This window comes from Dermacentor andersoni, chromosome 3 (assembly GCF_023375885.2).
Source record: "Dermacentor andersoni chromosome 3, qqDerAnde1_hic_scaffold, whole genome shotgun sequence".
In the NCBI taxonomy this organism is placed as follows: Eukaryota; Metazoa; Arthropoda; class Arachnida; order Ixodida; family Ixodidae; genus Dermacentor; species Dermacentor andersoni.
This window is the reverse complement of record NC_092816.1, coordinates 156555464-156571844: the sequence shown is the minus strand read 5'-3', so window position 1 is coordinate 156571844 and position 16381 is coordinate 156555464. Positions and strand designations below refer to the sequence as shown.

Genomic DNA, 16381 nt, shown 5'->3' with positions numbered 1-16381 from the left:
GTGAAGAAACAAAAACCTGCAAACACACACGTACACACGCATGTACGTGCACATCACTTCTGCCATGGTGGCAGCATGCTGGATAAGTCACGTGCTACAAGGCATTCTGCGAAAGCTTAGCAGAAGTTTCAGACCCATGGGGGTTCTTTAGGCCATTGAGAAACCACTGCGCCTCTGCTCCCGGCCTCCAAAATTTGCCTGCACGTGCCGTCGTGTTTCGAGGGGCAACGCTCTGCTGCGGCTGCTTGTCAGCAGCACGCACCGTGCGCTAAACTCCGCACTGAACGCATGCACAGTGCGATTCTTCGGCATTTAAAAAAGTAAGCGCTTTCTTTCTTTTGAAATTTTTTCAGTTATTTTATCCGCCTCATGTGAGCATCGTCTGTAAAGGCCAGTCCCCACAGATTAAGCTTTCAAAATTCGCAAATTTAAAAGACCTAAAAGAATTCGGTTGTAAGAATACACGCGACTGCTTGGTCTACATGTTGTGCAAGTGTGCAGAGATTTGAAAAGTGTTTTGGTGACAGAATTCTGTTTCAAATGCAGATATTTGCACCTCCAGTGACATGTTATAACCGTGTTGTACAATACACAGAAGGCATTTTCTGTTAATCTGACCTAACTTAATTCCTTTGATGCCGATTTACCAAGACAGAGCTGAACCATGTGACCTGTCCCTTACCTGACTAAGCAGGTCAACGAGAGAGTGGTAAACATGCTTGGGTGAACATGGCCGTGGGTTGAACTCTTCCTCTGTGGACCTAAAGCAGAAAGAAGAGTGGTTTATCACATGGCTTCTAAAGTTTCAGCAGCAAATGCACAGAAAGCATACACTAAAATGAAGGCACTGACTCACTAATAATCAAACGCACAAAACTGAAATCAGGCTGTTGAGCACTGCTTCCTTTCAGGCTACCTGTGCGGGCCCGGCATGTGGAGGCTTGGCCTGCTCAAGCACACAGAGACAACTTCGGCACAACCACAGCGACTGCTGGAAATCAACCCCCTTTACCCTCCAACAAGGCACGCAGTTAAACCTCGATATACAGAACTTCAGTATAACGAAATTCTCAATATAACAAAGTACTTAACTTTTCGTAACTTATTGTTCATAGCACACCATGTATTTAGAAGCTCACTATGACGAAGTGAGTTTGTATGCGATTTCAATATAACAAACTTGGCTCCCACCGCAAAGGAATGCCGAGACAATAAATGGAAACTTCTGTAGACGCAGATGGTCGAATGATTGAATTACAAGCGGCTGCTTGCAAATGAACCTCTCAAACGTGTGCTGCGCGACAAGAGTGACCGCCGAAGTGGAACTGCATCACGTTACGTATAAAGTCCAAGTGTGAGGGTGAGACAAGAAAGATGGTGGCTTCACGAATGATGCTTTCCTGAGTGAGCAAAGGGAAAGAGCGGGAGGGGAGCTCGCTCGCTGTAATATGATCAAGCGCGCGCAGGGGGGCGGGCGGGAGGCAGAGTGTGGGGTAAGTTGGCACACATCTCGGCTGTGACTGTGCATGGCTGCAAGCATGGCCGAGCGCATACACAGCCGTGCACCTTTGCTTTACAGGTAATCCACTGCGTGTGCAAAGAGTGGGCGTGCCGAGATGGTGTGGCACCATGCAAGCCGTCTTATCGCACGTTTAGTATAAAAGGTTACGTAACCTCGTGTTTCGGTGATCCGTTGGAGCGAGAGGCAGACGAAGAATTTGCTGCCGGCTGCTGGCGCTTTTCTCGATAGCGCTGTCCCAGTGCGAGCGATGCTATTAGCCGCGGGGGCGAAGTGCACGCGAACGTGTGGCTGGCTTTGCTTAATTCATACCGCAGTGAACGTATTGTCGATGTATGTGGCATGAAACCGTATCATTTGTCACCAACTCCCAAATTCATCAAAATGAATTGGTTTCTCACTCAAACTTGCTTTTTTCGATTGCCTGATAATTCAGGAAATTCTACAGCCCCGTTCAGTGTAAGAAAAATGCTTCGGCGACTGTACTTATTTGCATAAAAGATTGAATTCAAAACAACGAAATTTCGATATAACAAAGCAAATTGCTGATTTTACCAACTTCATTATATCGAGCTTTAACTGTACGCAGTAAAGAACAGAACACAGATAAACCTCTATATAACAAAAATTCTCGATCTAACGAAGTATTTAACTTTCTAAAACGTCTTTCCCATAGAACATCATGTATTTAGAACCTCAATACTGTATAACGAAATTTCAATGCCGTCGCGAAGGCATACCAAGACAATAAATGGATAGTTCCCTGGTCACAGGTGGTCAAACAGTTGAATTACAAGTGGCTGCTTGCAAACATACCTCTCAGATCGCATGCGCGTGGGCCGAGAGCAAGTGGGCTGAGAGCAACAGTCTACGTGGAGCAACCTTGAGTTTCGTATAGAGCCCAAGTGCAACGAGATCCTATTGCAACCCACACCCTGTATGCTTTGGGTGCGAGTAAAATCATGGAAATCATGTGAGGATGAGCCAAGGATGGTGGCTTGATGAGCATGGTATTCCTGTGCGAGCGAAGGAAGAGGGGGGAAAGGGAACTTGCTCGTGGCAATGCGATCAAGTGTGCACAAGGGGGAGGGGGGGGACAGGGAGTGGGGGGCAGATTGGCGCGCGTCTCCTTTTCCAGCGCGGCCATGGTGGCATATGGCTGTCAGAGCAGTTAAGCACATATGCTGCCCGCACGCCCCGTTTTAGAGGTAATCTGCTGCTTGTGCAATAAGTGGGTGTGCCGAGATGGCATTGCATCATGTGCGCTGTCTTCTCACATGTTTAGTACTAGAGGCTGCATAACCTCGAATTTGAGAAACGGGTTGAGGCAAGAGACAGACGAAGCATTCGCTCCCCGCTGCTGGCACTTTCCGTGATAGTGTCATCCCACTGCAGCGACACTATAAGCTGTGGAGGCGGAGTGCATGGGAAAGTGTGGCTGGCTTTTTTCGTACCACTGATGTGAAGATACCGTCCACACATCATGCAACCGTTTCTTTCGTTCCAGGCTCTCAAATTTAACAACATGAATTTTTTCTTATTCAAAATTGCTTTTTCCATTTGCTTAATAAGTTGGAAAATTTTGCGGCCCCTTTCATCTAAGGAAAATACATCGGTGTCTGTATTTATTAGCAAAAACGTCAAATTTTAATATAATAAATTTTGTTATATAACAGACAATCGCACATTTTATCGACTTTGTTATATGAACGCATAACTGTATAAGCAGAGATATCTCTTTTAGAAAAAAGCAGGCTAAATGTTGCCCATCGTCCTGCTTGAGGACACACATGCGGTGTAGGAGCTTTGTGCACGCTCACTACCGGTGACAAACACATTTTCGCGATATTATTGTTGTTTTGTATTTCTTTTTTTTTTTACATCAAGGTAAAGGGACAACATATTCTCACTCGACCTATATTTCAGTTTATAATGTACACAGAACACAGAGGGCGCCACCTGCTACCTTGCAGCAGTGATAGCGAACACACCTCTAGTCATATGCAAATTATATTATGTAAAGTGAGACTATAAACTTTAAAGCACAGTGAAAACTGCTATAATTGCCTGGATAGTGCTGATACACGAACACGAGCACTAACTGTTAACACTTCAACAAGGTAAGAAATGTGCATGATAGATAGGCTTACCACGACTGGAAGCCATATGACTCAACCACTGACAGAAACCTAGTGTATTTTTGTCAGCAGTGACAAGTAGAAAAAAAAAAAAGAAGAATATGGGGTTTGACGTGCCAAAACTACAATCTGATTGTGAGGCACGCTGTAGAGGACGACTCTGGAATAATTTGGACCACCTGGGGTCCTTTAATGCACACCTCAATCTAAGCACACGGGTGCTTTCGCATTTGGCCCCAGTCGAAATCAGTGACAAGTTTATGTGCAGAATAATTAAAACTGGTTAAAACAAGTGAAAAAGGTTCTCGTAATATTGCGAGAGCATTCTCTATGCATATTTATGAAAAAATAGCTTTCGCAAGGAGGAGAGTTATGGAAGTCTTGCAGTGATAACTGCATTGTACAAACACAATTAACCGATTACATTACTCGTCAACAGTCGTCGTCATTGGTATTTTGTGTCTCTGTATCACTGTGCTACGGTTTTCTCCAACACAGTAAAATCTGCACACTGAGTAAGTGAAGTGTGCAGTCAACAATATGTAAGTGCACACTTTTGTTGAACAGCTGTCTCAACCTGCAGCCACTTAAGTAACAGCCTAAACAGGAAACCGCATTGTCTTGCAAAGTACAGTAAATATAGTACAATGCATAACTATACCGGCGCATATAAACTTACTCGTTGACATAGAAGCCTCTTGTAGATGCTGTGATGTGGTACCTCTTATCTTCCAGCGTCACGACATACAAGTACATCAGGTCCCCTGCACAAGGCAAGAACAACAAGCATTGTTGTTCATCAGGTGGCACAGCAGCACGCAATTCAACAAAGAAGGCAACACTCGCTTTGCCTCGTGCAAAAAGTGCAGAGTAAAATAAAATCCCACAGTTTAAAGTACACAACAGCTACACCTCAAGTTGGCATGTACACCTCAAGTAATAATTTACCGTGCAGTTTTCTCGGCCCAGGTGGGGGGTTCCAACCACTGGTGGTCAACACTTTCAGGGCTTGATAACTCTGCAAACAGCAGCAAGGGGCAGATTTTAGAGACGCCTTTCACCGCCCTCACCGTCAGTTGCTCAGGAAGTCTTGACAAGAAAGCAGTTTGCTAACGAACAAGGTATAGCTTCATGATGAGCATAGCAATGTCATCCTATCAACCACACTTATCACAGTTAATCTACGCAGAAAACCAGTGCAGCTAGCATGAAAACAGTGCATTCAAGGGACACTAAAGGTTTTGAAGCTGGAGGCCGCAAGTGCAAAGACTGAAAGTCTTTCAATGAAAGGCAACCACAATGTACAGGATGAAACGTACACATACTGTGGTTCCCAACAGTGCAGATATTTCATGGTGTGCAGTGAGCATACAAGCTGAAATGCAGCAACAAACAGTGCAACATTGATGGAAACATGAGGGACAAATGACAGGAGTGCTAACCATGCAGAAACCTTGTGAAAAACAGATAGGGGAAACCCCCCTGAGAATGCCGGTAGAAGGATGGGAGCAGAGAAATGCCCGTATAATTGAATTATTTAACATCCCAAAAATACGAGAGATGGTGCAGTGGAGAACTCTGAATCGATCATAAGGGTGGGGTTCTTTGAGGAGCGCCCCAGTACACAAGCAGTTTCGCATTTTGCCCCCACCATTGGGAGTCGCACACAAAACTTCATGCTTTGTGGTAGAATTACTGGTGCAAAAAGTATCAATAGTATAAAAAAAAGACAATCAATTGCATTACTACAGATAGCACTATCGGTAGTATTTTGACATTTCACTATCGAACTAGTTAAAGAAGAAGTATAGACAGTGCTATCGATAGCATTGCAATAGTTAGCTATTGAGAGTGCGATTAATAGGTTTGCAATTCTTGGCTAGCAATATTACCAGAAATGTTGCAATAACTGACCATCAGTAACACACAGTTCATGCAACCAGGAACAAGGAAATTTTGCCAGTGTTTACGTGGGGTACAACACAAGATTTTACATTATCGATTGCGCACTATCGATAGTACTATTGATAGTGCGCTATCGATGGTACTACTACCAATATTTCTTGTACTATCGATAGTTCGGTTACGACTAAGATATGTATATTATTCATAGTACTATCAATAGTTTTGCAGCACTAAGTAGAATGCTGCAGCCACTGGCGAGTATCTAACTCTCTGCCCGTGTTCAAACACCATACTCTCTCACTTAATCCCCCCCACCTTCTGGTCCTTGGCCTGTGGCAGCAGAGGCACGAGCGGTGGGTTTTCTTTGCAGCCTGGGATGATGTAGTCTGGTGGCGTGCAGTCGACAGATTCCCCTCGGCTCTTCTTCTCTGCAGAGCACGGAACATGTTGCAGCACGACATGAACAGCACACGCAAAAAATGATACTTGGAAGATAATTGAAAGATGATTGAAAGGAAAGGCACCAAAAGGTTCCAACCTTAACTGCAGCTTCCCAGCGTGACACAGAAAATTTAATTAAATTATGGGGTGTAACATGCCAAAACCATACCCGGGCGCCGAGGGACATAGTGGGCATCCCCCGAATAATGTCAATTACCTCGCGTTTTTTAAAAAGCACATAAACTGAAGTATGCAAGCGTTCTTCACATTCTGCCCTCGTAGGAATCTGGACGCTGAAGCCGGGAACCAAACCAGCAACCTCGGGCACTACAGCAACATGCCATAGTCGCTGAGCCACGGCAGCGAATCGAAGTGGGAAAAGATCATTTTGAAGAAGCAGTTCTCTCTCTCCAAGTTTTAAATACTATGCATAGCTTCCTATTTCACAGACTTTGAAATACTAAATACATAATAAAGAATGAAAAAAAGAAAAGAGAAGGAAGTTGCAGTACATATACGTATATTGTGACGGCCGTAGACCATCTAACACGCTACGCAAAGACAGCCCCTCTACCATCGGGGACTGCTGCCGAAGTCGCTGATTTCTTTCTCCGCAACATTGTATTACGCCATAGGGCTCCGCATGTTCCCCTCAGCAACCAAGGCAAAGTCTTAGTCTCTTCTATCTAAGAAACTGCTTTATCCCAGCCGAGCTTGTACTGGCACCACGAGGATCAAGATGTGCAGCTGGTGATGATACATACAGATGAAGTTGAAAGTCGGGCATGTGTTGCGCTCACAATACATATATATATATATACATATACACACATACATACATACATACATACACACATACATACATACATACACACATACATACATACACACATACATACATATATATATATATATAAGGTTTGTCCTTACCGAGGATGTCCCCCTGTGTGACAACATTGAGGAAGGCCAGGGAGCTGCAGTCCAGGCCATTGTAGGCATCACCGGGATCCAGAGACTTGAGCAGATCTCGCACATGGCGCACGTGGATGCGTGCCTCCCGCACCGTGTACGGCTCTGCACGGGACCAATCCAGATTCCACTTCATTGGACGGTGCCAACTCCAGCTCCAGCAAAGTAACTACACTCCATCTTCCACGCACACTTTCACGCTGCTCCCATACATTTTCCCCCTTCTTGTCTATCAAAAAATTTAATGCAACGATGCCTACAGCAGATAGTCTGCATTCACCGAGGTCCTTTAGACGGCAATAAAAAAATTCACCAGCAAGTGTTTTTTTTTATGCCGTTCCTTCATTTGTTCTTGGATGAATGCCCACCGACGTGCAACACAGAATGCTCTTCTGCAGACCTGCTGCTGGATTAACCCTTTTGTGAGTGGCACAAAGGGATAGATAAGACACTCCTGGCATGGCTGACGGCCTTTCAAAGGAAGGCAAAGTGAAAGCTTTTACCTTCCTTTGCGAGGCAGTCATGCGGATAGGTGGAGAAATAGTGCAACAGCGTGGCTTGGAAGGGGACTGTAGAACACTGGAAAGTTGCACTAGCTTGCACTGTGTGCAGACAATGGTTCCGGCTACACCCACGGCTAAAGCCAACAGAAATAGGTCTATAATAGAGGTGAAAGATAAGTAGCTAACCATATTAAACCGTACTAGCAACCATACAAAAAGAACGATGTACATGTGACTGCATCTTTGCAAACCTGCAAAGATGTCTCATCATACGCAACTGGCTCCTGTTACCCCACATTTCCAGTGGTCCTACATTTTGGTTTGACAATCATCTTAAGGGGTTGAAGGAAATGTCAGACAGAGATGCACAATTTATACACCCGCAATTGAGCTTCGAACAGATGCAAAGACTAGAACAGGTTATACAGGAACAGATTATAAACATGATCTTGTTGCCTATACGACAAGCGTGTCGGCAGGGCCACATCATAGTTGCGTTTGTCAAGATACGCAAGGGGATGCTAAGACAATCTCCATTTCATGAATCCTCTAATCAGTCCCTTTCACCGTGTGCTCCTGCTTCCCGGTACGAAAAAAAGAAAAAAAAAAGGAAAAAAAAGAGAAGATGTTTGAATTGACTAAGATCTTTGTCTAGGTCATTTGAATTACCTGGCTTTAATATGCTTTGAAAAAAATATGAGAGTGTTGAATTTCTTTAGATGTATTATAATTAACGCTTTAATCATTGGAAGGCTACTACATGGAAAAAAAAAAACATTTAAAAGTGAATGAGCACTTCGCACTTGGCTGCTAAAACAAATACAGCCCATTTTTACAACACATCTTTCATGTGCACGCACACACACACACACACACACACTGAATTTGCATCTTTGGAGTCCATCTCTAACAAGTGCACATGCCTGCTGCTATATAATATCTTTGTTGCACAGAACATTTATTTGGCAATTGCACTTGTTCCCTTTTACCTTCTCTCCCTACCTTTGTGCACATGAGTCTTCTTGTGCCTGGTCAGTAAGGCTCCAAAACACAACCCTCACGCTGGCACATTTCGAATATCCTGCTGGCAGTTAAAGTGAGTGGCAACTCTGCAAATGGTGTGCAATAGCCGAGAAATTCCAAGAACTAGCTTACAACAATGATGGTTTCAAAATCCTGAACCCCTGCACAGATCACCGCTGCAAGGTTGCCGGAGTGTAAGGGTGCTTCATTATGTACAGGATAAATGTTCTGAAACATCTTAAAACAAAACCTGAAGCTTGGCACTTGCACGAAAAATCGTCCTGTTTATGCTAGACATATTAGAAAACCAGTGGAATCCTAGAATGGTGGTGCCCATTATCATCAATGCAATTAAGTCTACTGCAGGAGGACAAAAGATCTCCAATTACTCTTGTCCCTGTGTCAACCAAGCCTCCCTCATATGTACAGTGAAAGCTCGTTAATTCGAACTTCAATAATTCGAATTTATGGATAATTCGAACTGTACGATTTGTTCCGGCCAAGCTCCACAGAAGTCTATGTATAAAAAAGTCCGTTAATTCGAACGCGAGAAGGTTCCCTCATGGATAATTCGAACTACGCTCGCCTCGCACACGGCCAGAGAAACGCGCCTACCGCCTACACACAAGGCTGTATTGCCTCCAAAACGGAGAGAACGGCGAGAGAAGGCAAAATCGGAAAAGAATCTAACCGACGCGGGGTCAGCCAGAAGGCAGCAGCGGCTGCCGCCTCACCGTTCTACGCAATCTGCAAGACTTCTTGGCCGTTGCGAATCTCGGAGGCTTTGCAAATCTTGTACAGCTGCTAATGTTGTGCGGCGATGGCACGGCAAGCGCTAAAACACAGCGAATCATGTACGTCGCAGCTGCGCTTGCAATCAAGAACCAACGAATCGGGGCCTTCGCCACCTTCACATGTTCAGCGTTTTTGTCTCGGCAGTCTTCATCGGTTGTGCACCTCTGTTTTCAGCTTAGGAGGTATCGGCCGTCGCGATTCATTGTGATGGTGTTAAGCCTCGGCTAACGTTCGTTTCGGTGGACATCGGTGGTGTGGCACAGTCGGACCCAGAGCTTCGACTTGATCACTTTCTGACACGCCAAATTTCTGACATGCCCTACTGCTTCCAAATCGCAGTGTACTGTTGCTCTCCTTCACTTTCATTAGTTCGAACTTTCATTAATTCGAACTGAAGCGGCTTCCCCTTGTGGTTCGAATTAACGAGCTTTTACTGTACCTGCAAATTACATATCTTGTCTCATACACTCGTAAGCAATATCAGAGGAAACACCAAATTTGTTTTCAAACAAGGCATATTCCCGATTTGTGAACTCAAACCTGACTACTAAGTAGCATAACAACTAGCTTTTACAGTTTTTATATAAATGCACTAAAGACAAAGACGAAAGGAACACATGCAACAGGACTGGCGCTTGCAACTGGCTTTACCGTTGAACATTAAGTCTTGCTGACAGGCACATACCCAAGGGGGGGCCCGGGCCCCCCCCGAAATTCAGACGCATACCCCCCCCCCCCCCCCCCTCCACGCCCACGCCACCATTTCTCAAACACATTCCTACGGCGCCGCCAAATCAATGTTGAGACTTTAAAGTTATTCCGCGGTCAACATTTTGCTGCCTTTTTCACTCCTTTTGGATGGCGGTAGATATCGGCGTCGTCCTGGGATGTAATGGCCAGTTTCCTCATCAATTCGGTGCCCGCGCGATTAACTCGAGATGCATTCAGTTGTGACCGTCTATTCAACGGTCACGCCCATCGTTGTTGCTTCGTAAGTTCAACCTTCTTCGTGTAGACTCATCTAGGGACCAGAAAAGGGATTCAGTTCGTGGTCAGCTGGTCCGTATGCACGTGGAACGAGTGGCGGCCAGAGAAAACGCCAATTGCGCTTAAGTTTTCTTTTTGTTTCAATAATTCCTCGAGTGACGGCTCGCCGCGACGCTGACAGATTCCCGGTACCATATACCCGTGATATGGGTTAGATAAGGTGGAAAATAAAATATTGCGAGATAGCATCCATAATCAATCCCTGTAATAATCTTGAAACTTATAGGCAAATTAATATGACTGTCACCTGTTAACTCGTCTGGTTTTTCCCTGATGGTACAGCTCTTTTCGTGCAAAATTGCCAACTGGAAACAAGAGTCGCAAGGACTTGAGAAATTATGTGATGTACTAAGGGAGAGAGCCAAGGCAACAGCCAAACAGGAAGGAAAAGCTAAAATTAACAAATGCAACCGTTGTTTATGGAAATATTCATGGATCAACATCATTTTATTTAAAAAGGAGGTAGAGAAAACGCCACCGGAAGTGGAGGACAATTCCGCGTGTTCTGAATGACGCTTCTACAGTTATCATTCGAGCCGCTTAACGTTGCCACTTCTCTGCTGTGCTTGTGTAGATGTTTTTCTAACCTTCCGCGGTGGGCGCAATACGTGCAGAGGCGCAGCTTCCTGTGCCATACGCGGTTGTACGCGACTGGCGGCCACGCATCGTTACGTAACTTCCCAAATAACCATAAGAGTCGGTTGTGGCTCCTAACTTATCAGAGCAGTAAACGAGGGATCGAAAAGAAGTGCGATTGTTCTGCAAATATATATTTCTGTATATTTCTTCCAGAGATAATACAAAAAACGCTACTATGGTGGGGTACAATTTAAGAGGAAGGTTTAGCTCGGACCCAACTCTGAGGCGGCCTATTCAAATACACGTAAAACGCAAAAACGTTTTTCTGAAATAACCCCTGGACCGATTTTAATGAAATTTGTTGCATTTGAGAGAGACAGTTAAATTCTAGTGACTGCTTGAAGCGGCATATCTAATTAGTGCCTGAATTTCGTTAAAAATATTTTCATATATTCGACAGTTTGGAAAAAATAGAAGCACGAAGTTTACAAATCCATAGCTCTGCATCACGAACAGATGTCGCGGTCCTGTAAACGGCTGAGCTTAGACCATTAAAAGCGGACAAATTCGATATATCGTTTTACATCTTATGTGAATTTTTTACGTTGTTTACAAGGGTTCTGCAAAAGGTGTATTTCCATATTGCTAAATTTTTTTAGATTCGTATGTTACATATCACTGTTGTCCGCATTAAATGTACTACTAGATGCAATTCACAGAATTGTGATTTCATTTTTCGTTGCCGAAAGACAGTGTTGTAAACATGATAGTCTCGTTTTCTGAAAATTTTCGATTTTGATACTTTTTAATAAATATTGACAACATAAAGCAAAAATTCAAAACCAACAGTCACTAGAGTTTAAGTTTTTCCTTTAAATGCAACAAATCTCGTCAAATTGGGTGCAGTTGTTGCTGAGAAAAAACGAATTCTCCTTTTACATGTATTTAGATAGGAGCACCCGAGCTAAAGCTTCGTCTTAAGTCTGCAATGAAGCCTTGCGCGCGCTCTCATAACCGCCAGCCACTGTTCCTCCGCGAGGCTCAAAAGCGTGGCAGTTTGGGCGAGTTGGTATGTCATGACTGTTTTAGGTTTGTAGCGCAGTTCAGGACGAGCAAAAAAGGAAGGAGGTAGGGGTAATCAAAAGGAGCGGAAAACAGGGTGAGCGCTCACCCTGTTTTCCGCTCCCTTTGATTACCCCTACCTGCTTCCTTTTTTGCTCGTCCTGAGCTGCGCTACAAGCCTAAAACAATCCGCGAGGCTGCAAATAATTCGTACTTCAAAGCTCTTCTGTTACCCAAATAAGGCGGTAACTACAAAAATAAAATTATTAGCGCGTAATTTTATACCTTTCTCCTCGCCTATTATAGTGGTATGGCGAATGCCTAATTCATTATCGAACTGAAATAACATGCTTGCTTCGCTACAACTATTTGTTGTGAAGTTTCACTTCAGTTGGCAGTGAAGTTTCATGAGTAAAACGGGTTCAGCAGTGAAATGAACTGCACAGCAGACTTTTGAAGAGTGAAATGCCCAGACTTGATACATTTTGTCCATGTCTGTTGCACACCTCATGGTTTCCGCCGATGAAGAGACTTTTGAAGAACAGCAGATGCTCTGGAGGTATCAAGTACGACGTCATGTTGAAAAGGCCGCATGATGACGATTTTTTTTTTTTTTGCTTCTGTCATTGGCTGGTGGAGTAACACAACTCCGCGCGGTCCGTGTGCCTTTGTTTCCAACTACTGTTTTTAAAGTTCTATTCTACTAAAGTAATCTTTATTTTACAGTTTCTCTTCTTTACTTGTTCTTGGCAGTGTTGTTCCTGCACTTCTTTCCAGCGCAAGTCCATTTGGCGTGGTTCTTTGTTTGCCAAGTAAAGGAGAGGCGTATCGCACAGGCGCACCTGTAAAGTACACCTTATTTCATTTCTTTTTTGTGGGTTTACGAGTTTTTATGGTGAATGGTGGGCGTTCTTCACATTTGTACTAGCAAAGGTACCCCCCCCCCCCCCTCCTCATTTGCATAGAAACGTTACCTTGGGTTGGGCCCCCCCCCCGAAAAAAAATCCTGGGTACGTGCCTGCTTGCTGAGCACTACAGCCTCTGAAACCTTATTTGGGTGTTTAATTTCATATTGCTCAAATTGGTACATTCCACAGGTCCCTGCAATAAACAATAAGTGCAAAACGCCTCACAAACAGGATGCAGACACCCACCTTCAACAACCTTGATGAGGGATCCCTCCGTGAGGCCCTGGATGTTCTTCAGCTCAGCAAAGTTGTCTAGCGTGGTACCATCCAGCTGGAGGCTGAAGCACGTCCGGTGGCACGTGTCCTCTCGGTCCATCAGCAGCTGGTGGATCTCCTGGACCAGCTCCATAGAGCTCACCTGCGAACAGACACCAGTTGCCACCCCAATTCGTACACACCAATACAGGAGAGCCGAGTGAAAAGGTTCCCTGTGCTGCCAGAAGCAGCCACCATATCCACTATTTGTTACATGATGATGCATTGATGATAAAATGCAGTGCTTGTAGCAAGCAGCATTTGCGAAAGAAGTTATAGAGATTTCAAAAATCACATTTGCAAGGCCCTCACAAATACCTTTCAAGGATTAAACCAACATGATGAAAGAAAATGAAATGTTATAAACAACAAGCATTTCTTATAGCACACACATGCACAAGCACAGAAAGAGAGAGAGAGAGAGAGATGTGCTCACTAAGCCTTTTCCACATTACTGGCTGCTAAAACCAATGCGTCTCCCTACAACGAAAACACTAATCAGACTCAATTGGCTCAACTCATTGCCTGCATAACCCTTGTAGTCGCATACAAATAAGATCTACTAAACTTGGCCGAAAGCAAAATTCAAGCATTTTTAAGCACTCTGTGAAACTTTAGGACCAATGGCAACAAAACTGAGAGTGGCATAAAAAGCCTAGTTTCAGATACTGTAAAAAAAAAGAAAAGAAAAAGATACAGATCAACCTCCAGTGCAAGATTTTCTGTCTGAATTAAAGTTAATGCACCAAAATATGCTTGCAAAAGTAGATGGTTTTGATATTGAAACTGAAAAAGAAAAAAAAAAAGAAAGAACGAAGCCATTAATGCTCGCCGGAAGTGATGCATGACTGAACAAGTGGCCCCTTGGCATCATCTGCGAGATCAAGTACCACTTGCCGTGCACTAAAATATGTTGGAGGCAATGAGCTGGAATACACGAGCACCATGTCTGCTAACCACCATGTGCACGTGTCATCTGTTTAGGTTGTATTTAAAGGCTGCTAACAAGAAAATTAGACAATCACCAGCTCTGCAGCTTTGTCCCAAGATTGTTTCAACAGTAATAGGTACTGCTCCTTTATAACCAAGCTAGCCGAAATGAAATTTCATTGCAATTAGCCTTTAAAGGCACTTCGAACCACTTTTTATTGAAGCCAGCAAATGCTTTTGGAAGACTTTTGGAAACTGGAAGAATGCAAACATTATCCTAATCAACAAAAATACGTTAAAGAATTGGAAAATTATAGGCCCATTAGCTTACTCCCAGTATTATGCAAAATATTCACTAAGATAATCTCCAATAGAATAACAGCAACACTGGACGTTAGTCAACCAAGGAAACAGGCAGGTTTCAGGAAAGGATACTCTACAATGCATCACATCCATGTCATCAATCAGGTAATCAAGAAATTTGCAGAGTACAATCAGCCTCTCTATATGGCTTTCATAGATTACGAAAAGGCATTTGATTCAGTAGATACCAGCAGTCATAGAGACAATGCGTAATCAAGGAGTACAGACGGCTTACGTAAATACTTTGGAAAATATCTGTAGAGATTCCATAGCCACCTTAATTCTACACAAGAAAAGAAGGAAGATACGTATAAAGGAAGGAGTCAGACAAGGAGTCCCAATCTCTCCAATGCTATTCGCTGCGTGCTTGGAAGAAGTATTCAAGCTATTAAACTGGGAAGGCTTAGGAGTAAGGATCGACGGTGAATACCTCAGCAACCTCTGCTTTGCCGATGACATTGTTCTATTCAGTAACACTGCAGATGAGTAACAAAAAATGATTGAGGACCTTAACAGAGAGATTGTAAGAGTGGTGTTCAAGAATAATATGCAGAAGAAAAAGATAATGATGAATAATCGGGCAAAGGAACAAGAGTTCAGGATCGCCAGTCAGCCTCTAGAGTCTGTGAAGGAGTACATTTACCTAGGTCAATTAATCACAGGGAACCCTGATCATGAGAAGCAAATTCATGGAGGAATGAAAACGGTGTTGGATCGCATATGGCAGACATTGTCAGCTCCCGACTGGAAGCTTACCATTATCATTGAAAAGGAAGGTATACAATCGGTGCATTTTACCAGCGCTGACACACGGGGCAGACTTGGAGACTGATAAAGAAGCTTGAGAACAAGTTAAGGACCGCACAAAGAGTAATGGAACGAAGAATGCTAGGCATAACCTTGAGAGACAGAAAGAGAGCGGTTCGAATCAGAGAGCAACCGGGTATAGACAATATTCTAATTGACATAAAGAGGAAAAGAATGGCATAGGGCAGGTCATGTAATGCGCAGATTAGATAACCGTTGGACCATTAGGGTGACAGAATGGGTACCAAAAGACGGGAAGCGCAGATAGAGAACGGCAGAAGACTAGCAGTGCAACAAAATGAGGAAATTTGCGGCTGCTAGTTGGAATCGGTTGGCACAGGACAGGGGTAATTGGAGATCGCAGGGAGAGGCCTTCGTCCTGCAGAGGACATAAAATAGGCTGCTGCTGATGATGATGAAATGCTTTTGAAATTAAAGTGGACTATTTCAGAAATACTTTGCTGCAAAAAGTACTTCAACACGTTCACCACAAGTGGAGTTATTCACAATCAACGCCCACTTCACGGTGCTTCCGCTCCTTCAATGACTTGCACTGTGAAGTCTACGGCAGAGTGGGACGTCCCCACAACTGTTGAACATCCACAGCGTGCAGTTCAAATTTGATTTAGGATGTTCACGTAGATGCCATTGCTACCGATTTTGGCACTGACAACGCGCCACTGACGCGCAGCTGTCCTCAGCGAGCCGCAGTGCGCTCAGTCAGTGGACTCGTCGTGGCGGCCCCGGTATCTATGCTACGTGGCAGACTGCAGCTACATGCAACTGCAGTGCGTATGCACAGCGTTTGCTTTGTGCACGACAGGGCTTGAATGCGCACTCAGGCTCACATGTACATGTCTGGCCATGCTACATGGTGCGAATCAGCTTTGCACTGCACCAGCTTGATCGACAGACAGTAGAGCGGTTCCATATCCAACTTGCGCATTTTGAAGCGCTATCTATAGCCCAATACGAAGCGAAGTCTGCCAAGGCATCTAGCCAGGAGTATCCAGGAGTGAGCGAGTGGGCAAGTGTGTGTGCAGTCTCATCTTATTAAGTTTCATGCTGTTTGACGCT

The 16381-nt window shown here is 44.1% G+C and overlaps 1 protein-coding gene across 2 annotated transcripts in view; it reads right to left on the bottom strand.

Moving 5' to 3' along the window:
- The window catches only part of clu (clustered mitochondria protein homolog), a 102817-nt gene that overhangs the window by 64809 nt on the left and 21627 nt on the right, over window positions 1–16381 (bottom strand). For both annotated transcript variants that reach the window (XM_050172853.3, XM_050172851.3), the window contains exons 3-8: window positions 13136–13307; window positions 6934–7077; window positions 5878–5990; window positions 4606–4675; window positions 4337–4421; window positions 683–761 (exon numbers count right to left, since the gene is read on the bottom strand). In XM_050172853.3, the coding sequence (XP_050028810.1) occupies window positions 683–761; window positions 4337–4421; window positions 4606–4675; window positions 5878–5990; window positions 6934–7077; window positions 13136–13307 (663 nt within the window). The remainder of the gene's footprint in view (window positions 1–682; window positions 762–4336; window positions 4422–4605; window positions 4676–5877; window positions 5991–6933; window positions 7078–13135; window positions 13308–16381) is intronic.